Source organism: Theropithecus gelada, chromosome 2 (assembly GCF_003255815.1).
Source record: "Theropithecus gelada isolate Dixy chromosome 2, Tgel_1.0, whole genome shotgun sequence".
NCBI classification, from domain to species: domain Eukaryota; kingdom Metazoa; phylum Chordata; class Mammalia; order Primates; family Cercopithecidae; genus Theropithecus; species Theropithecus gelada.
The window spans coordinates 89,345,673-89,369,340 of NC_037669.1; the positions used below are offsets into that span (position 1 = coordinate 89,345,673).

The 23,668-nt window shown below is 38.6% G+C and overlaps 1 protein-coding gene across 1 annotated transcript in view; it reads right to left on the reverse strand.

Moving 5' to 3' along the window:
• The window catches only part of DOCK3 (dedicator of cytokinesis 3), a 682,478-nt gene that overhangs the window by 519,156 nt on the left and 139,654 nt on the right, over positions 1–23,668 (reverse strand). The window contains exon 3 of the mRNA XM_025375707.1: positions 20,912–20,952. Within this exon, the coding sequence (XP_025231492.1) occupies positions 20,912–20,952 (41 nt within the window). The remainder of the gene's footprint in view (positions 1–20,911; positions 20,953–23,668) is intronic.

Below are 23,668 nucleotides of genomic sequence, written 5' to 3' on the forward strand. Positions count from 1 at the left end.
ATCAGCCAACCTAAGGGAGAACCAGCTCTTACTCTTAAGCACCACCTACTGGATTTCAGCCTGAACTGTACCACCAAATAAAAGACATGCTGCCCAAAGGGCTTGGTGCTAGACAAGTTAAGCTTCCTGAGTTCTCTGTATCCTCAGCCCTGAAGGATATATGTAAGCTAATTCATCCAATACATCACTACAACAAACAGTATCTGAGAAAGCTGCCACACAGAAGATACCCACAACCAGGGAACCCATACAGAACCTTGGCCCCCTGAAAGCACCCAGGAACTAAGCCAAACGATTATGCACATCCAGACAAGCAACTGCTAAAAGAAATCATCGCCACCAAATCAATCACACAAGAAATGCTCAAAGGAGTTCTAAAGATGAAAAGGAAAGATACTTGCTACCATAAAAGCACACGTAAGTATAAAGCTCACATATCATATAAAGCAATTATACAATTGAGACGGCAAAGCAACTAGCTGACAATACCATCACAAGGACAAAATCTTATATAGCAATATTAACCTTGAACATAAAATAAATGAAACGGCACATTTAAAAGACAGAGAGTGGCAATTTGCATTAAAAAAAAAAAAGAACCAACCTTCTGCTGCCATCTCATATGTAATGACACCCAAAGGCTCAACATAAAGGGATAAAGATCGCACAAATGCAAAGCAAAAAAACAGAGACGGTGTTGCTCTTATTCTATGAGATAAAACAGACTTAAGACCAGCAACAAGAAAAAAAAGACAAAGAAGGCCATTATGCAACAACAAAGGGGTTCAATTCAAAAGAAGATTTACCTATCTCAAATATATACACACCCAATATCATACCACCCAGGATATAGAACATATACTACCAAAATTACAAAAAGAGACAGAGAGCCATACAGCAATGGTGGAGAACTTCAATACCCACAGACAGAACTAGACACATCACTGAGGCAGAGAAAAAAGAAACTGTGGACTTAAATTAAACTCTTCACCAAATGACCTAATAGACATCTACAGAATACTCCAGGCAACTACCACAGAATATACCTTTTTCTCATCTGCAGATGGAACACTCTCAAAAATTGACCATTGGGGAGTGGAAAAGATGGCTGACTAGAAGAAGCTAGTGTATGTGTCTCTCACAGGAACAAAAGGCGTGAGTAATACAACACCTTCAACTGAAACATCCAAGTACTCACACTGGGATTAATCAAGGAAACAACTTGACCCACAGAGAACAAAGAAAAGCAAGACAGGACAACGACCCACCTGGGAGCAACATGGAGCCAGGAGATCCTCCACCACCCAGCAAAGTGGTGAGTGAATAAGCAACCCTGGAAAACCATGCTTCTCCCACAGATGTTTGCGACCCTCAGATCAGGAGATCCCACTAAACCAGGACCTTCAGTCTTCAGTCTGAGCTACGCAGAGTCTCAGCAGAGCAGTCCCTCAGGCATGCATGGAGACCCTGGAGCCCTAGATACTTGGGCTTCCAGCAAAAGTAACTAGAGCTACAGCAAAGTGGAAGGTTAGGCTGCTGTATGTACCCCTAGGAAAGAGACTGAATCCAGAAAGCTCAGCAGCAATGGCCTGCAGGCCCCACTTCCATGGCACCTCAGAAGATACAACCCACTGGCTTGGAATTTCAGCCAGCTGCCAGTAGTGGCATTGAACCTCCCTAAGAAGGAGCTCCCGGGCGGGGGGGAAGGCTGCCATCTTTGCTGTTTGGGTGACTTGGCCATTCCAGACTTTGGGCTTTGGAGTCTCTGAAGCGAGCAGGGACTGAACAGGACCCCAAGCACAGCACATCTGCTCTACCAAAACATGGCCTGCTTTTTCAAGTAGGTCCTGACCCATTACTCCTCACCAAACAGGACCTCTCAACCATGGTCTCCAGCCACTTCCTACAAGTGGCTGTGGGCCAGCAGCCAGTTCGTATCTAGAATATACCCCAAGCATACAGTAGCAGCCCTTTGGAAAAATGGCCAGACTATTACATGAGTACCTGATCCCATAACTCCTCACTGGGCAAGTCCTCCAGGCCTGAGCCTCGAGCCAGTCCCCACTAGAAGTATCAAGCCAATACCAACTCAGCAACTCCCTGACCAGAGCCTCCAGGGGCAACTGAAAGCCTCTCTGGCACTGCTTCTGCAATGGAACTGCCCTTCCTACCCTCGGAATAGAGGAAGAAAAGACCCTAAGGGCCTTATCCACACCTCCAACAAGCTGCAGTCGACCCAAAAAGAGGAGGCCATTCTGTCTCCTGCAGGTCCCATACAACCCCCACGGCTCATCACCAGACAAGAAACCTCTGACTTGGGTCCACAAACCCTCCATCATGGACTGACTGCACTGAGCAAATTCTGACCTGCATCTCTCTGGGTTGGGGTCCCCAAGAGTCAACCAAACGACCCTTGGCCACAACCAGTACCAAGATCTCTTCCTCTGCTGCCTCTAAGCTGGGAAAGAAACATAAACACTCGGCACAGAGTTGCAGTGGGCAGTCAAGAAGTACAAAGTCATAAATTACAGCCAGCACTCAAGAAAGAGAGGAACCCACACTTTCACAGCATTGAGAGGGAACATGGCTGCAACTGTGAGGAAACACAGGGAAGCCACACAACCAAGCAAGAGTCTAAAACTGACCAATGAGCCTAAGTGTCACCTTCTGGATTATACCCCCAAGCTTCAACACCAAAAATACCTCACTAACATAACCCCCTCTGAAACGAGAGACAAGAAGTCAGCTTGATATAAAACCCCCGCACAAAGCCTCAGCTTAGTGAAAATATCCAGAAAAGTCTACTGACTGTACTCAATCTACGCTGTAGTTAAAGGAACATCCTCGTGCAGAGATAAGAAAATACCAATGCAAGAACTCTGGTAACTCAAATGGCCAGAGTATCATACGTCCTACAAAAAAATCACACCGGGCCGGGCGCAGTGGCTCACACCTGTAATTCCAACACTTTGGGAGACCAAGTCAAGAGATTGAGACCATCCTGGCCAACATGGTGAAACCCAGTCTCTGCTAAAAACACAAAAATTAGCTGGGCAAGGTGGCGTGTGCCTATAGTCCCAGCTACTTGGGAGGCTGAGGCAGGAGAATCACTTAAACCCGCCACTGGCACTCCAGCCTGGCAACAGAGTGAGATTCCGTCTCAAAAAAAAAAAAAAAACCACACCAGTTCTCCAACAAGAGTTCTGGACCAGGCTGAATTAGCTGGAATGACAGAAACAGAATTCAGAATATAAGTAGAAACAAAAATAATCGAGAGTCAGGAGGATGACAATATGAAACCCAAGGAAAGTAAGAACCACAATAAAGTAATACAGGAGCTGAAGGACAAAAGAGTCGATATAAAAAGGAACCTAATGGGTCTGACAGAACTGAATAACCCAATACAAGAATTTCACAGAGTAATCACAAGTATTAACAGTAGAATAACCTAGCTAAGGAAAGAATGTCAGAACTTGAATACTGGTTCTCTGAAATAAGACAGAGAAAAATAAAGAAAAAAAAGAATAAAAAGAAATGAACAAAACCTCTGAGAAGTATAAAATTATGTAAAAAGAGGCCAAATTTATGAATCATTGGCATCCCTGAAAGGGAGGGCAAGACAGCAAACAACCTGGAAAATATATTTCAGGATATCATCCATGAAAACTTCCCGAACCTTGCTAGAGAGACCAACAAGTCAAATTGAGGAAATACAGAGAACTCTTGCAAGATTCTACACAAGAAGATCATCCCCAAGACACATAACCATCAGATTTTCCAAGGTTGGAATGAAAGAAAGAATGTTAAAGGCAGATAAAGAGAAAGTGCAGGTCATCTACAAAGGGATCCCCATCAGGGCAACAGCAGACCTCTCAGCTGAAACTCTACAAGCCAGAAGAGACTGGGAGCCTATGCTAAACATTTTTTATTACTATTATATTATTATTACATTTTAAGTTCTAGGGTACATGTGCACAACGTGTAGGTTTGTTACATAGGTATACATGTGCCATGTTGGTTTGCTGCACCCATCAACTCATCATTTACATTAGGTATTTCTCCTAATGCTATCCCTCCCCCTGCCCCCCATCCCACAACAGGCCCCCAGGTGTGATGTTCCCCACCCTGTGTCCAAGTGTTCTCATTGTTCAATTCCCACCTATGAGTGAGAACATGAGGTGTTTAGTTTTCTGTCCTAGTGACAGTTTGCTCAGAATGATGGTTTCCAGCTACATTCATGTCCCTGCAAAGGGCATGAACTCATCCTTTTTTATGACCACATAGTATTCCATGGTATATACATGCCACATTTTCTTAATTCAGTCTATCATTGATGGACATCTGGGTTGGTTCCAAGTTTTTGCTATTGTGAATACTGCCACAATAAACATACATGTGCATGTGTCTTTACAGTAACATAATCTATAATCCTTTGGGTATACACCCAGTAACGGGATTACTGGGTCAAATGGTATTTCTAGTTCTAGATCCTTGAATAATCGCCACACTGTCTTCCACAATGGTTGAACTAGTTTACACTCCCACCAACAGTGTAAAAGTGTTCCTATTTCTCCACATCCTCTCCAGCATCTGTTGTTTCCTGACTTTTTAATGATCGCCATTCTAACTGGTATGAGATGGTATCTCATTGTGGTTTTGATTTGCATTTCTCTGATGGCCAGTGATGATGAGCATTTTTTCATGTGTCTGTTGGCTGCATAAATGTCTTCTTTCGAGTAGTGTCTGTTCATATACTTTGCCCACTTTTTGATGGGGTTGTTTTTTTCTTGTAAATTTGTTTAAGTTATTTGTAGATTCTGGATATTAGCCCGTTGTCAGATGGGTAGATTGCAAAAATGTTCTCCCATTCTGTAGCTCGCCTGTTCACTCTGACGGTAGTTTCTTTTACTGTGCAGAAGATCTTTAGTTTCTGTACACAAACTAGAGGAAATAAATAAGTCCTGAAAAGAATCTCCCAAGATTGAATCAGGAAGAAGCTGAAGTCCTGAACAGACCAGTATCAGGTTTAAAAATTGAATCAGTAATAAAAAACCTACCAAGCAAAAAAAGCCCTGGACTAGGCAGATTCACAGCCGAATTCTACCAGACGTACAAAGAAGAGCTGCCACCAATCTTACTAAAACTATTCCAAAATATCGAGGAGGAGGAACTCCTCCCTAACTCTTCTACTAAACCATTATCATCCTAAAACAAAAAGCTGGCAAGGACACAACAAAAATAGAAAACTATAGGCCAATATCCCTGATAAACATAGATGGAAAAATCTTCAACAAAATACTAGTAAACTGAATCCAGCAGTGCATCAAAAGATAATTCATCACTATCAAAAGGGTTTGATTCCTATGATGTAAGGATGATTAAACATATGCAAATCAATAAATGTGGTTTACCACATAAATTTTTTTTAGAAAACATATGATCATCTCAAATAGATGCAGAAAAATCATTCAATAAAATTCAACATCCCTCATGATAAAAACCCTCAACAATCTAGGCATCACAGGAACATACCTCAAAATAATAAGAGCCATAGATGACAAACCCACAGCCAACATCATAATAGGCAAAAGTTGAAAGCATGCCTCCTAAGAACTGGAACAAGGTAAGAATGTCCCCTGACACCACTCTATTCAACATACTACTGGAATTTTTAGCTAAAGCAACCAGGTGAGAGAAAGAAAAAAAAGGCCATCACAGCAAAAGAAACTATCATCAGAATAAACAACCTACAGAATTTTTGTAATCTATCCATCTGAAAAAAGGTCTAATATTCAGAGTTCACATGGAAATTAAACAAATTTACAAGAAAAAAAAACATTAAAAAGTAGGCAAACAACATGAACAAAAACTTCTCAAAAGAAGACATACATGTGGCCAACAAACATATGAAAAAAAAAAAAAAAAAAGCCCAACATCACTGATCACTAGAGAAATGCAAATCCAAAGCACAATGAGATACCATCTGATGCCAGTCAAAATGGCTATTATTAAAAAATCAAAAAACAACAGATGCTGGCAAGGTTGAGGAGAAAAGGTAACATTTTTACACTGTTAGTGGGAGTGTAAATTAGTTTAACCATTGTGGAAGACAGTGTGGTGATTCCTCAAAGACCCAGAGCAGAAATACTATTTGACCCAGCAATCCCATTACTGGGTATATACCCAAAGTAATATAAATCATTCTATTATAAAAATACAACCACACATGTTCGTTGCAGCACTATTCACAATAGCAAAGACATGGAATCAACCTAAATGCCCATTAGTGACAGACTGGATTTTTTAAAATGTGATACATACACACCGTGGAATACTATGCAGCCATAAAAAGGAATGAGATCACGTCCTTTGCAGGGACATGGATGGAGTTGAAAGCCGTTATCTTCAGCAAATTAACACAGGAACAGAAAATCAAACACTGTATGTTCTCACTTAAAAGTGGGAGATGAATGATAAGGACACATGGACACATGGGGGAAACAACACACACTGAGGCCTGTCGGCGGGAGGGTGGGTAAGGGGAGGGAGAGCATCAGAAGAATAGCTAATGGATGCTGGGCTTAATACGTAGGTAATGGAATGATCCGTGCAGCCAACCACCATGGCACATGTTTAGCTATGTAAAAAACCTCCACATCCTGCACATGTATCCCTGGACTTAAAAGTTGAAAGGAAAAAATAAATAAATAAATAAATAAATAAATAAATAAATAAATAATAAAAGGTATCCAAATAGGAAAAGAGGAAGTCAAATTACCTGTTCACTTATTACGTGACCCTATCCCTAAAAAATTCTAAAGATTCCTCCAGAAGTCTCCTAGTCCTGATAAATTACTTCAGTAAAGTTTCAGGATACAAAAATCAACGTACAAAAAACAATGTCACGTCTATACTCCAATAGCATTCAAGTTGAGAACCAAATCAAGAACTCAATCCCATTTACAACTGCCACAAAAATAAATAAAATAAAATAAAAAAATAAAATAAAATAAAATAAAATAAAATACCTAGGAATACATTTAACCAAGGAGGTGGTGGATCTCTACAAGGAGAACTATAAAACACTAATGAAAGTAATCATAGATGACACAAACAAATGGAAAAACATTCAATGCTAATTCAAAGATCTGTATCATTAAAGTGACCATGCCACCCAAAATAATCTACAGATTCAGCATAATTACTATCAAATTACCAATATCATTTTACACAGAATTAGAAAAAATAATTGAAAAATTATTTTTAAAACCAAAAAAGCACCTGAATAGCCAAAGTAATCCAAAGCAAAAAGAACAAACCCAGGAGCATCACATTACCTGACTTCAAACCATACTACAAGGTTATAGTAATGAAACAGCATGGTAATGGTACAAAAACAGACACATACATTAATGAAACATAGAAAACCCAGAAATAAAGCCACATACCTACAATTAACTGATCTTTGACAAAGTTGAGAAAAGTAAACAATGGGGAGAGAACACCCTATTCAATAAACGGTGCTAGGAAAACTGGCTAGCCCTATGCAGAAGAATGATACTGAATAGATCTCTCTCATCATTTACAAAAGTTAACTCAACATGGACTAACTTAAATGTAAGACCTGAAACTACAGCAATCCTAGAAGAAAACATAGGAAAAGCCCAGCACAGTGACTCACATCTGTAATCTCAGCACACTGGGAGGCCAAAACAAAGAGGACTGTTTGAGGTTGGGAGCTCAAGACCAGCCTGGGCAACATAGTGAAATGAGGGGAAAAAAAAAAAACAGCTGGGGTGATGCTGCTCATCTGTAGTTCAAGCAACTCTTTTGAAAGCTGAGGCAGAACGATCACTTGAACCCAGGAGTTCAAGGCTTCAACGAGCTATGATCGCAATACTGTACTCCAGCATGGATGACCAAAATTAAAAAAAAAAAAAAGATGAAGGGAGGGGAGAGGAGAGAAGGGGAGGGGAAGGGAGGGAAGTAAAAGAAACAACTTCGGCCGGGCGCAGTGACTCACGCCTGTAATCCCAGCACTTTGGGAGGCCGAGGCAGGTGGATCACAAGGTCAGGAGATCAAGACCATCCTGGCTAACACAGTGAAACCCCGTCTCTACTAAAAATACAAAAAATTAGCCGGGCGTGGTGGCGGGCGCCTGTAGTCCCAGCTACTCGGGAGGCTGAGGCAGGAGAATGGCGTGAACCTGGGAGGCGGAGCTTGCAGTGAGAGCAGAGATGGCACCACTGCACACCAGCCTGGGCGACAGAGCGAGACTCCGTCTCAAAAAAAAAAAAGAAAAAAGAAACAACTTCTACACACTAGCCTAGGCGAATAATTATAACAACTAAGATTTTGAAAGCAAATATGAAAAAAAAAACAAAAATAGACAAAGGGGTTTAATTAAACTAAATAGCTTCTACACAACAAAAGAAGCAATCAAGAGTCAACACACAATCTACAGAGTGGGAGAGAATATTTGCAAACTATGCATCTGACAAAGGACTACTATCTAGAATCTATAAGGAACTTATTAAATCAACAAGAAAATTACAAATATCCCCATTAAAAAGTGAGCAGAGGACATGAATAGACAAGTCTCAAAAGAATACACAAAAGCAGCCAACATACATGAAAAAAATGCTCAATATCACTATTCATCAGGGAAAAGCAAATTAAAACCACAAAGAGATACCACCTCATATCAATCAGAATGGCTATTATTAAAAAGTCAAATAATAACAGATGTTCTCAAGGATGCAGAGAAAGGGGAACACTTACAAACTTTTGATGGGAATGTAAATTAGTTCAGCCCCTGTGGAAAGCAATTTGGAGACTTCTCAAAAAAAAATAAAAATAGAACTACCATTCAACCCAGCAATCCCACTACTGGGTATCTACCTAAAGGAAAAGTAACTGTTTTATGGAAAAGGTAACTGCACACATATGTCTATCACAGAACTAATCACAATAGCAAAGTCATGGAATCAACCCAAGTGTCCATCAACAGTAGACTGGATAAAGAAAATGTGGTATATATAAAACAGGAAATACCAGGCTGCCATAAAACAGAATGAAATCATGTTCTTTGCAGCAACATGGATGCAGCTGAGGCCATTATCTGAAATGAAATAACACAGAAACAGAAAAACAAATACCACAAGTTCTCACTTATAAGTAGGAGCTAATCAATGAGTACACGTAACATAAAGATGGAAAACAGTGGACACTGGGGACTCCAAGAAGTGGGAAGGAGGGAGAGAGGCAAAAATTGAAAAACTACCTCTTGGGTACTATGTTCATTATTTGGACGATGGGTTTGCTAGAAGCGCAAACCCCATCCCTCATTACACAATATACCCATGTAACAACCTGCACATGTATCCCTCTAAATCCATAATTTTAAAGAAAAAAACAGTCACAGGAAGAAAAATACCATATGTTCTTACTCTTATGTGGGAGTTAAATAAGTGGATCTCATGAAGAGAGAGAGTAGAATGATGGTTACCAGAAGCTGGAAAGGAAGGGGGAGAAGACAATGAAGAGAAATTGATTAATAGGTACTAAAATACAGTTAAAAGGAATAAGTTCTAGTGTGCGATAGTACAGTAGGGAAACTACAGTTCATAATTTATTGTATATTTCAAAACAGCCAGAAGAGAAAAACTGTAATGTTTCCAACAGAAAGGAAATATGAATGTTTGAGATGATGGATATATCCCAATTACCCTGGTTTTGATCATTACACATTGTATGCAAGTACCAAAACATCACATGTATCCCATAAATATGTACAACTGTATCAATTTTCAAAAAAGAAATAGTGTAAAGCCAGGAGACAATAAATTGATGTGTTTAAATTTTCACCTAGAATTGTATATCCAATAAAAATATCTTTTAAAAATAAAAGTGAATAAATCCTAAGTCAGTAAAATGAATAGGATAAGAGCAGATATATGTTAAATAACAGAAAAAAAATCAGAAAGTTAAAAGTTGATTTTTGAAAACATTGACAAATGCAACAAAAACCTAGTTAGACTTGATCAAGAAAAAGAAAGGACAAAAATTCCTAAAATCTGAAATAAATGAGGATTATCACTAGATACCTCACATGCATTAAAAAATAGCAGTATGATTAACTAAAACAAATTCAAAAATGTAAAGTGGACAGATTTCTTAAAATATAAACTGACCAAAACCAGATGAGAAGTTAGACAACCATAATAAAGACAAAACATAAGAAACCTCGACAATAAACAAAAAGTTTAAAATGACAAATTGGACTTCCTTCAAGTTAATATCTACTCCTCAAAACACAACATTAAGAAAACAAAAACACAGGCTATGTATATTGAAAGCAGGACTAGTATTTAAAATGAAGAATTCAGAAATTGGCAGATTGGAGGCTATTAGCATGCCTTAGCCATTTGGAAACAGCAAGATCATGCATAAAGATCAACTCTCTGAGCTTTAATTCAAGAAGGAAAATACAAATCCACCAGAATTGTGAAGAAACCTCAGATCCCAGGGAGGAAAATACTAGCAAACAACTCCTGTGACAGTGTCCAGCTGATAAAAGTGAGTGAAGCCCTAGCACGTGCAAGAGGCAGAGAATCTCCCTCTGTAACTTACCTTTCCACTGGGGATCTAAGCAAGTCAGGCCAAGGGAAAGTACTCTGCTTCTCCCAAGCACTGGAGTTACATTGGGGAGAGACTTGGAGATACTGTGAGAAAAAGACACCAGGAAAAGATGCATACAGTTTTCCAGGCCGCGGCCCAAGAGCAGAATGTCATTTTTAATCCAGGTGTATACAAAGCCATTCTTTGGCAACCTGGCAGCATGACCATATAGGCATTTTAGTGTTGAACCAGAGATGGGAGTACCTGTTCTGAAGCAGGGTAGAGGCCTCCACAGCCAGAACTGTGGAAAGCACATTAACAGTAGGTGCTTGAAGTGTGATTTACCCTGTCACAAGCCTGTGGTGGGAGAATTGCTACAACTGCGGTTTCTCCAGGGCAATGAGACTGGCAGCCAGGGCCAGCTTGGTGACCTGGAACCAGTCTGCATGTGCCATTGCTGGATGCCCCAGCCTGCTTCCCTGAGATCAAGATGCAGCAGGGTCCTCTCCATTCCACCCCCAGGCAGAAATTCAGGCATATGGGGCATCTGCTTGCCTAGACCAGCAGCCTGTGCCATCCCATCCTTTATGGTCATTGACCATGGTGCAGCAAGACCCTCTCCACTCCACGCCCAGGTAGATCTCCAGGCATTTGGAGTTCTAGTTCATCTGGATCAGCCACCTGAGCTGCCCCACCCTTACTGCGCAGAGATCCTGGTGCAGGGAAGCCCTCTCTCCTACACCCAAGCAGATCTCCAGGCATTCAGAGCACCTGCTTGCCTTGTTCGGCAGCCTAGTTGCCCCACCCCTCTTGTACATAAATCCTGGTGCAAAGGGGCCCTTCCCCACTACATGCCCAGGCAGATCTCCAGGCATCTAGAGTACCCAATCTCCTGAATTAGGAATTTAGGCCACCCTCAATCCCACCATTCATATGCAGAGAATTTGGGGGCAAGGAGGTTTCCCATCTCCACACCTAGGCACTCTCTGAGTGCTTGATGGCCACCTACTATATTCTCCCTCAGTGCTGGTGCTTGTGTCAGCACTAGAGGACCTACAGGCAGACCTGCATGGTCCACCCTGCCCATCATGGCCCCCACTTCCCTGGGGCTGAGCAGGGAGCTCAGACCACTGTATATTTCATGAATCAGTCCACTGCCTGAAGCAACAGAGACTTCTGCCAGTAAACAAGGACCAAGTACATACTCAGTCCCATTGGCCACAGGTGGCTTTTACCTATAAGTGCCATCTATTGGCTTGTAGGTTGAACTGCACAGCTGAATATAAAACCTGCCAAAGTGTGTGCATAGGGCTACAGAAGCAAAGCCAAAGTCCCTACCCAGCATTCTCTACTATTGCACATCCTAAGGAGAAGGAGAGAGAGAAAACAAATAAACAAAACAATATCATAGGGAAAGAAAGAAAAAGAAAAAATCCTATTCACACAAAAATAATTTTTAAAATTAGAAGTGCCAGTGTCTCCAGATGAGAAAGAACCAGGGCAAGAATTCTGGCACCATGAAAAATATGAATATAATGACACCATCAAAGAATTGTACAACCTCTCCAACAATGGTTCCTAACCAAAATGGAGACTCAGAAATGACAGATAAAGAATTCAAAGCACAGACTGTAAGGAAGCTCAACAAGATCCAAAATGAGGTTTAAAATCAACACAAAGAAACTTTTTTTTTTTTGGAGACAGAGTCTCACTCTGTCGCCCAGGCTGGAGTGCAGTGACACAATCTTGGCTCACTGCAATCTCCACCTCCTGGATTCAAGCGATCCTCGTGCCTTAGCCTTCCTAGTGGCTGGGACTACAGGCGCGTGCCACCATGCCCGGATAATTTTTGTATTTTCAGTAGAGACAGGTTTCGCCATGTTGGCCAGCTGGTCTCAAACTCCTGAGCTCAGGTGATCCGCCTGCCTCGGCCTCCCGAAGTGCTGGGACTACACGCGTGAGCCACTGCGCCCAGCCGATACAAAGAATCTTCTAAAGCAATCCACACAATGACTGAAGAGATAAACATCTTAAAAGGAAATCAGTCAGAGCTTCTAGAATTCAAAACTCAAAGAATTTCAAAATACAATTGAAAGCTTTATTGGTAGACTGAACCAAGCAGAAGAAAGAATGTCAGAGCTTAAATATTAGTTTTTTAAAGATGAGGTTTCGCTGTGTTGCCCAGGCTGGTCTCAAAGTCCTGTGCTCAAGTGATCCCACTACTTTGGACTCTCAAAGTGCTGAGATTACAGGCATGAGTCACCGTGCCCAGCTGAAAAGTATGCTTTTAATTGTATCCTTCTGGAATTTGTTTTTCTGCAAGTTGTGAGAAAGGCATCTAATTTTTACGTTTTCCAAAAGTGTATCTCATTTTCTCAATAGCATTTATTCTGATTTTGAATACTCTAGTCTTCATTGATTTTTATCAATTCCTGTGCCTGCTTAATTACTGTATCCCAGGCATGGTGGCATGTGCCTGTAGTTCCAGCTACTCAGGACATTGAGGTGGGAGATCACTAAGGCCTAGGAGGTCAAGGCTACAGTGAACTGTGATCATGCCACCGCACTCCAACCTGGGTGACAGAGAGAGACCCTGTCTCAAAATAATAAGTAAATAAATAAAGCAAATATATATATATATATTTGAGATATATATACACACACGTTTCTTGGCCAGGCATGGTGGCTCCCACCTGTAATCCCAGCACTTTGGGAGGCTGAGGAAGGAAGACTGCTTGAGCCCAGGAATTCAAGAGCAGCTCTAGCAATGTGGCAAGACTCTGTCTGTACAAAAAATTTTAAAATTAGCCAGGCATGATGGCATGTGCCTGTGGTCCCAGCTTCTCAGGAGCCTAAAGTAGAAGGGCCGCTTGAGCTTGAGAGGTCAAAGTTGCAGTGAACCATCACACCACTGTAGTTTAGCCTGGATGACAGAAAAATACCCCGTCTCAAGAAAGAAAAAAAAAAAAGTTTTTTGAGCTTATCCAGACAAAAATAAAGAAAAAAGAACTTTTTAAATATGAACAAAGTCTTCAACAAATATGGGATTATGTAAAGCAACTACTGGCATTCCTGAGAAAGAAGGAGAAAAGGTAAACAAGCTGGAAAACACATTTGAGGAAATAATTAAAGAAAATTTCCCTAATCTTACTAGCGAGGAAGACATCTAGACACAAGAATTCCAGGGAACACCTGTGAGGTGCAATACAAAATGAAAATCACCAAGGCATATAGTCCACAAGACTGAACAAGGGCAGTGCTAAAGAAAAAATCTGGAAGGAAGCTAGAGAAAAACATCAGACCACATACAATGGAGAACCCCATCAAGATAACAGTGGACTTCTCAACAGAAAACTTACGAACAGGAGAGACTGGGGGCCTATTTTAGGCATTCTTAAAGAAAAGAAATTCCAACCAAGAATTTCATATCCTGTCAACTAAGCTTCATTAGCAAAGGGGAACCAAAATCTTTCCCAGACAAGCAATCACTAAGGAAATTTGTTACCACTAGTCCAGGCTTACAGGAGATCCTTAAGAGTTCTAAACATGGAAACAAAAAGAACGATACCTGCTGTCACACAACCACACTTAAGTACATAGCCTATAAAGCAACTTACACATTAGAAACTAAAAAGCAGCCAGCTAACAACTTCACGATAGGATCAAAACATCACATATCAGTATAAATGTGGAATGTAGATAGTCTAAACACTCAATTAGGAAAGAGTAGCAAGTTGAACAACAACAACAAAAAGACCCATCTGTCTGCCATCTTCAGGAGATCCATCTCAGATGTGACAACACCCATAGGCTCAAGGTAAAGGGCTGAAGACAGATCTACTATGCAAATAAAAAAACAAAAAAGATCAGGGGTTACTATTCTTATATCAGATAAAACAGACTTTAAACCAACAACAATTTAAAAAAGGACAAAGAAGAGAATGATATAATGATGAAGAGTTGAATTCAACAAGACTTAACTATCCTAAATACATATGCACCCAATATTGGAACACACAGATTCCTAAAATAAGTACCTCTAGACCTATGAAAAGACTTAGACAACCTCACAATAACCGTCAGGCATTTTTTTTTTTTTTTTTTTTTTTAAATGCAGTCTCATTCTGTCACCCAGGCTGGAGTGCAGTGGCACAATCTTGGCTCACTGCAACCTCTGCCTCTGGGTTCAAGCAATTCTCCTGCCTCAGCCTCCTGAGTAATTAGGACTACAGGTATGCACTACCATGCCCAGTTGATTTTTGTGTTTTTACTAGAGATGGGGTTTTACCATGTTGGCCAGGCTAGTCTTGAACTCCTGGCCACAAATGATCTGCCCACCTCAGCCTCCCAGAGTGCTAGAATTATAGACATAAGCCACTGCACTCAGCCATAGTGGGGGATTTCAATATCCCACTGACAGCATTAGCTCACTGAGACAGAAAACTAACAAAGAACATCTGGATTTAAATTCAACACTTGACTAGTCAGATCTAACAGACAGGTAGAGAACACTCCACCCATCAACCACAGGATATTCTCACATTTTTCTCATCTACAGAAGTCAATGGAATCAGAACATATTCCAAGACTGACCACACGCTCAACCATAAAGCAAGTTTCAATAAATTTTAAAAAATAGAAGTCATACCAACTATTCTCTTAGGTAACAATGGAATAAAACAGGAATCAATACCAAGAAGATTGCTCAAAACCACTAATTACATGGAAATTTAAAAACTTGCTCCTGAATGCATGTTGGATAAACAACAAAATTAAGGCAGAAATCAAAAAATTATTTAAAATAAATGAGAACAGACACAACATACCAAAACCTCTGGGATGAAGCAAAAGCAGAGTTAATAGGCAAGTTTATAACGCTAAACACCTACCTCAAAAAGTTAGGAAAAAAATTAGCAATTACACCTGAAGGAACTAGAAAAACAAGAAGAAAGTAACCCCAAAGATAGCAGAAGAAAACAAATAACTACAGTCAGAGCAGAACTGAACAAAATGGAGACCCCAAAATCCACACAAAGAATCAACAAGACTGATGGACTGCCAGGTAGAATAAGAAAGAAAAAAAAGAAAAGATCCAAATATGTACAAACAGAAATGACAAAGGTGACATTATAGCCAATCCCACAGAAATACGATAGATCCTCAAACACCATTAGGAACATATAGAAGACATACAGGAAACTGGAAACTAGAAAATCTAGAGGAAATGGATAAATTCCTGGAAACACACAAGCTTCCAAGATTGAATGAGGAAGAAATTGAAACCCTGAACAGACCAATATCAAGTTCAAAAACTGAATCAGTAATAAAAAACCTACCAACCTAAGCAAGTCCTGGACCAGACAGATTCACAGCCAAATTCTGTTAGATGTACAAAGAAGAGCTGCCACCAATCTTACTGAAATTATTTCAAAACATCAACGAAGAGGGACCCTTCCTTAACTCATTCTACTAAACTAATATCATCCTAGAACCAAATTCTTTCAAGGACACAACAAAAAGAGAAAACTATAGGCCAATATCCCTGAACACAGACCAAAATCCTCAACAAAATACTGGTAACCTGAATCCAACACCACATCAAAAGATAATTCATCACAGACTGTTGCCCCAACACCTTTTCCCCTTTGCTGATTTTTCTTTCTATTCTTTCACTGTAATAATTCATAGCTGTGAGTACCACTATATGCCATTATTCAGTACTCATGCTACTCCACAGTACCTGAAACCATTAATTGCCCCTGTTTTTAAAAAACGTTCTCCTTGGCCAACTATGACCTCCACTAGTCTTTTTTTGCCAGTTCCTCTTTCTCTGTCCTCCAAGTTAGCAGTCTTTGCAGTCTCATTTGCAGTGCTATTCTTTAATAGTAAAAGATGATGTGCAAAAGAATTATCATGTTCTTATGTGCTAGGCACTGCAATAAAGGCTTCATATCAACTCCTTGATTCCTCATTACAATTCCATGAGATAAGTAATAACATAATACCCATTTCAAATACAGCAAAATTAGACAACAGTATAAGGAATCTCCACAAATCCATCACTCAGCTTCAACAATTATTAACATTTTGCCAATCTTGACTCATCAATCTACACACATTTTACCCATTATAGTATTTTAGAGAAAATTTCAGAAATTATCCATAAATACTTCAATATTTACCTTAAATGTTCAAGGAGGTTCAATCGCTTGAATCTCTGCCTCCTGAGTTCAAGCGATTCTCTTGATGGTAAACACCTTCAATATTTACCTTTTGTTTTTCTGATAAACCCTATCTTCTAGTTATACTGTATGACAGTAATGGAGCTACATCCCTGTTGAATGACAGATTCCCTGTTGCCAAAGCATAAACTCCTTAGATTTCTTTGGCATATGACTCTAAATATATAGGTCCAATCTACCTTTCCTGCCTTACCATCCATCACTTTCTCCTGCACTATGCCTTACCCAGCTTAAAACATTTACTATTCCACGAACATGTCTTGCAACTTTTTTGTTGTGCAAAACATTCCATAAGGCCCTGTTCCTATCTCACAGAATACTACACATCCTGTTCACAATTATTGTATAAAAGCTGATCCTGAAATCACAAAATGGAAGTAAATATAAACTGCACTGAATTTCATTATTCCTCTTGAGCATATATTTTATAAAAAGCACAAAATTAAAATCAATATCTGTTGTCCTTTTTTCTCAATTTTATTTCTTATTCTTTAATTCTTCATGTATACTCAAGTTTTTTTGTTTGGTTTTTTTTGTTGTTGTTGTTTTTGTTTTTGTTTGTTTTTGAGACAGAGTCTTCCCTTGTCGTCCACGAGATCTCAGCTCACTGCAACCCCCACTTCCCGAGTTCAAGTGATTCTCCTGCCTCAGCCTCCCGAGTAGCTGGGATTACAGGAGTGCACCACCAAACCAGGCTAATTTTTGTACTTTTAGTAGAGACAGCGTTTCTCCCTGTTGGCCAGGCTGATCTCGAACTCCTAGCCTCAAGTGATCCACCTGCCTGGGCCTCCCAAGGTGCTGGGATTATAGGCGAGAGCTACCGTGCCTGGTCAGAAAGTCAATATTTTGATGACTCTAACAAATACATATTATGGCATTTCAGCAGTGGAACAGAACACTATGTCTCAAAACCTTGCTTTGGTCTCTAAAATTATAAAACTAAAGTAAGTTCTACTGTAGAAGTGTATGCAGAAAAACAAAAACAAAGTCCTCAAAAAATGAAAAGACAATAAACTCATTCTGAAAATCATCTAGCATAAAATTTAGTTATACTTCTTGCCTATCATGCTTCTCTTTAACTGTAAAATTTTAATACGTAGTCATAACAGAAAGGGTATTTTATAATCACCCCAGTTTTTCCTTCTAAATGTTTTACTATAAAATAATATAGGCAACAAAAAGATTAAGCTTTGCAAATTTTTAAAAACTTTTATAGGAAGAACTGTTTCATCATTTACTAATATATCTAAGTGCTGGCCAGGCACAGTGGCTCACGTCTGTAATCCCAGCACTTTGGGAAGCTGAGGCAGAAGCATCGATTGAGCTCCAGAGTTCGAGACCAGCCTGGGCACATACAGACACACCGTCTCTACAAAAAGTGGGAAAAAAAAATTAGCTGGGTATGGTGCTATGCACCGGTAGTCCCAGCTACTCAGGAGGCTGAGGGAGGACAGTAGCCTGAGCCCAGGAGTTCAAGAATATAGTGAGCTATAATCATGCCATTGGACTCCAGCCTGGATGACAGAGAAACTCAATCTCATTCATTCACTCACAAATAAATAAATAAATAACTATATTCACTGTCTAGTTCAGATATTATTTTATTTGAGCTATTTTGTGTTTTACTTATTAGTATAAATCATACATGACTAAAGACAAACTTTAATAAGTCATGTTTATTTTTTCCTTTAACCACTAATAGCTATGAAAAACCTATAGAAAATTTTACTTATTATGACTGAAATAAGATCATTTCTTAGCCTTTTGGTTAAGATCAAGTATAGTAGGACCACAACATTATCACAAATAAAGAATATATAGAAATGCATTTATTTTTGTATTATTTTAATTATGTGGTATCCCTAAATGATTGTATTTTACAAACACTAAATAACTGGTTCCACAAAATATCACTGACACAGGATGAAATTCAGTTACTAATACTGTCTTTCCATATTTTTTTAAGTTTAAGAATACAAATACAAGCTATTAAGAGATATATAGACACATGTTGCTAATAAATGCTGTAATAACCTAAGATTCTAGAATAGAGATATTACCAAAATATGCAATCTCTGAATACATTAGCCCCCAAAGTAATAAAATTAAAGGAGTCTGATCAGATAAAAAGAGCTCTAACATTCTTTGGAGTAGTGTGAGTTAGGTTCCTCATTTTGTTTAGCTTGCCAAAACACTGCTAAGAGTAATCACAAAATGGCCTCACCCACAGAGTCCAAAAACTAAGAAAGACAATTAAGAACTTAAGTATGAGGTTCCAAGTACTTTTCCTTAACTCTAAAATAAAACTCTAATTACTTGCTGGAGAAACCACGTGAAGCCACATGGAAACAGGGAAACCCTAAGACTACACAGAGATGCCTGGTTATCTTGGTGGTCTAGCTGAAGACAGTCTTCCAGCCAACCCTGCCAAGATGCCAGACATATGAGTAAACTATCTTGGACATTCCTACCAGAATGTCTTGGACACTGACCCCACAGCTGACTGTTGCCACAGGTAACCTCATACATCCCAGAATAACTAGCTACGCAGCTGACCCAGTCAAGCCACAAAAGCATGAGAGATAAAATGTTTATCAGTTTAATTCACTAAATTTTGGAGTACTTTGTTGCACAGGAAGATATAATCAAAACAGTTATGTTTAATATTTTAAGGGTATCATCATTCCTGTCTCAATAATGTTTTCAAGCCACAAACTTTGCATCAATCTGATACTTTAATCACAAACATACAATAATTTTAATAAGCACAGTCTACACACTGATCCCCAAAGACTAGTATTGGAAATAAGGTAGTGGGAGGTAGCCAAGATCACAAATATTACAATAGCATGCAATATCACAAATTACAAATATTCATTTATAAGATTCCTCATTTATTCCAGTTCTAACTTTTCAACAATTTTAAATCAAAATTTAAAAAATAAACCACAAGTAGAAACTATTCCCACAGAAGCATTCATGAATGTATTTCAAAATAGAAATATAAGAAAAATTACCTATAAGCAGTGCTTCTCAACCAGGGGTCATTTTGTCCCCAAGACAAATTCAGCAATGTCTGAAGTCCTCTTTTGCTGTCATACTAAGGGACAGAGGGTTGCTGGCATCTAGTAGGTAGAAGCCATATACTCTGCTAAACATCTCACATTGCACAAGACTGTCTCCCACAATAAAGAATTACCTGGCCCAAAATGTCAACAGTGCCAAGAATGAGAAACCACAGCTAGGAGGCATTAAAATATAAAGATATTGTTTCCTTATAATCATTACCTTAAAATTAATCAAACTGAATGATTCTACTGGCAAAACTGATTATTAGAACTCTAAACAATTTTCTTTTTGAATGAAAACGTGATAATTTTGGTATTTTTCTATACAAAGAAAAGCATACTGCATCAAATATTAAGCTACAGAAACATACAAGAAATACTGATAATATTAATTACATGAAAACATATGCAGAAAGAAGTGTTTGCAAATACATTACTGGGAAAGATTATTTCTAACTGCATTATAACTGCTAATTAAACTATATTTTGTTTCATCAATATTAATTGTAATAAATATAAAATCTAGTACATAAAATTAGTATTCTACACTAATACCTTGCTTAAATTCATATTTCAATAAATTATGATTAGAGAAATATCTAATTGGATTATTTGAAAATATTTTCCATTGTGCATTTTTAAAACAATTCATCTAATTATATGGTTCCACAGGACTAGGCCTATGAATAAGTCAATTTACTTTTTGTCAAATACCTTAAGGAAAAAATATTTAAAAGCCTGAATAGGCTTTTCCAAGATAAGCTTTGGAGCTATGACCATATTTGCATTTCCTGTCCTTTTAGAAGAAACATTTTAATATGCTGAGACAGAGAAGAGTTTTCTGCAGTTTTGTAAAGGAAAGAATCATTGTGGCTACTGTAAAAGATTAAAAGATGAACCACTAAGAGTTGTTATACCAAACAAACGTACAAGGTATTTCCTTCCTACATTAGAAAAGGTAACAATAAACTTTTCATTACCTTCACATTTGGCTTCTTTGTTGAAACTCCTCTGTACCAACCTAAAACAAAGCATAAGAGGATATTAAAATCACAACGTCATGTTCAGTAAGAGACACAATAGTATTTTTTGAAAAAAACAGATAAATGCACATCTTTCCTTAAATCATCCATTGTGGCTTTATTAGGATCTAGAGTTGTCATAGTAGCTTACTCCAAAAGGAACAGTCATATGGTGAATAAAACATTTCTAATTTTCATTACAAGGCATAAAAAGCCCTTTCAACTGAGTAAAATGCAATTAGAAAATACCTCAGAGGACATGTAATTCAAGAGCACAAAAATTCCTACATAAAGGTGTTGGGGCAGAGAAATGCTAAAATTGTATGACTTTTTTCAAGGCAGATAGGGAGTATAGCCCAGACTTTCTGTTTCACGGTCTCATCCAATCTCCCATGCAGTATACTACACTACTCTCACTTATTTGCCTTCCAGCTGCTAAAGTCAACATCCTTGCTAGTGCAGATCACCTTCTTTATTTATTTCCTTTCAGCATTCACATTCAGCAATACTAATAAAAGTTTCAATTATACAATAAAAAACAATTTTCAGAGAAAGAAAATTTTACTGCCAACTTTTCTCAATTTCAATGTATTATTTTCAGAGCTTTGCTATAGTTTCTTTATTTGGGTTTAAAAGGAAGCAGTTCCAATGGGTAGGAGAGGAAGCCAAGAGTTCCTTTAAAGAAGGAAGATAAAGAAGAGATTGCTGATGATAGCTAAATTAATTGAGAGGTTATCACTGACAGTTTGTCCCACATATTAACTTTTAAAATAACAAAGCTATGAAAAAAAATCAACTTTTTTTCACCTGAAAACATAACAAACAACAAAAGAGATGAGCCTTGCTCCTATTTAGAACAATAGCTGAAAAAATAAATTTCATGAACTCATTTTATACCTTGCGTCTCAGTTTCTCCTTTTTGAAAAATGATGATAACTTACCAATGTGACATTTTACAGTATTTTAAGAAACATAACAGAAAATGACATCAAGAGGTATGGCAGAGTAAGTCTCTTCAAAGAGCCTCTCCTCAAAAGCAATGAGAACACTATAAAGCTAAAGTAATCAAGACAGTATGATATTGGTGAAAGATTAGGCAACTAGAGAACTTAATAGAGAATCCAGAAATAGACCCACATAAATACAATCAACTGATATTTGACAAAGGAGCAAAAGTAGTAAAATGGACAAAAAAGAGTTTTCAACAAATGGTGCTGGAACAACTGGACATCCATATGCAAAAAAATGAATCTATGCACAGATATTACTCTAGTCACAAAAATAAACTCAAAATGGATCATAGACCTTAACGTAAAATGCAAAACTACAAAACTCCAACAAGATAACATAGGAGAAAATCTAAGTAATCTTGAGTACAGCAATGACTTTTTAACTACAACACCAAAAGCATGATCCATGGAAGAAATAATTGATACACAGAGCTTCATTAAAATTAAAAACTCCTCTGTGAAAGGCAATGTTAAGAAAATAAAATGACAAGCCACAAACTGGGAGAAAATATTTACAAAACACCTATCTGATAAAGGAATGTTATCCAAAATACACAAAGAACTCTTAAAACTCAACAAGAAAATAAACAGCCCGGCCAGGTGCAGTGGCTCACACTTGTAATCCCAGCACTTTGGGAGGCTGAGGTGGGCAGATCATGAGGTTAGGAGTTTGAGACCAGCCTGACCAACATGGTGAAACCCCATTTCTACTAAAAATACAAAAATTAGCCAGGCATGGTGGCATGCGCCTGTAATCCCAGCTACTCAGCAGGTTGAGGCAGGAGAATCACTTGAACCCAGGAGGTGGAGGTTGCGGTGAGCTGAGATGGTGTCCTGTACTCCAGCCTGGGTGACAGAGTGAGACTCCATCTCAAAAAAAAAAAAAAAAAAAAAGAGGCCAGGCGCAGGTGGATCACGAGGTCAGGAATTCAAGACCAGCCTGAGCAACATGGTGAAACCCCATCTCTACTAAAAATACAAAAAAAATTAGCCGGGCATAGTGGTGCATGCCTGTAATCCCAACTACTCAGGAGGCTAAGGCAGGAGTATCACTTGAACCTAAGAGGCTGAGATTGCAGTGAGCAGAGATCACACCAGTGCACTCCAGCCTGGGCAACAGAATGAGATTCCGTTTCAAAAAGAAAAAAAAAAAAAAAAAAGAAAGAAAGAAAAGAAAAGAGCCCAATTAAAAAATAAGCAAAACATCTAAACAGACACTTCACCAAAGATACAGGATGACAAATAAGAATATGAGAAGATGCTCAACATCACTGTGTGATTAAGCAATTGCAAATGAAAACAACAATGAGATACCACTGCATGCCTTATCACAATGGCCAAAATCCAGAACACTGACCCAAACCAAACGCTGGTGAAGACATAAAGCAAAAGGAACTCTCTCATTCACTGTTGATGGAAATCCAAAATGGTACAAGGCACTCTGGAAGACAGATTGGCAGTTTCTAACAAAACTAAACATATTGTTACCATATGATTGAGCAATCCATTCCTTATATTTACCCAAATGAGTTGAAAACTTACATCCACACAAAAAAACTACAAATTGATGTTTACAGCAGCTTTATCATACTTTCTGCCAAAACTCAAAAGCATCTAAGATGTCATTCTTCAGCAGATGAGAGAATAAATCAACTGTGGCACATCCATTCAATGGAATGTTATTCAGAGACAAAAAGAAATGAGC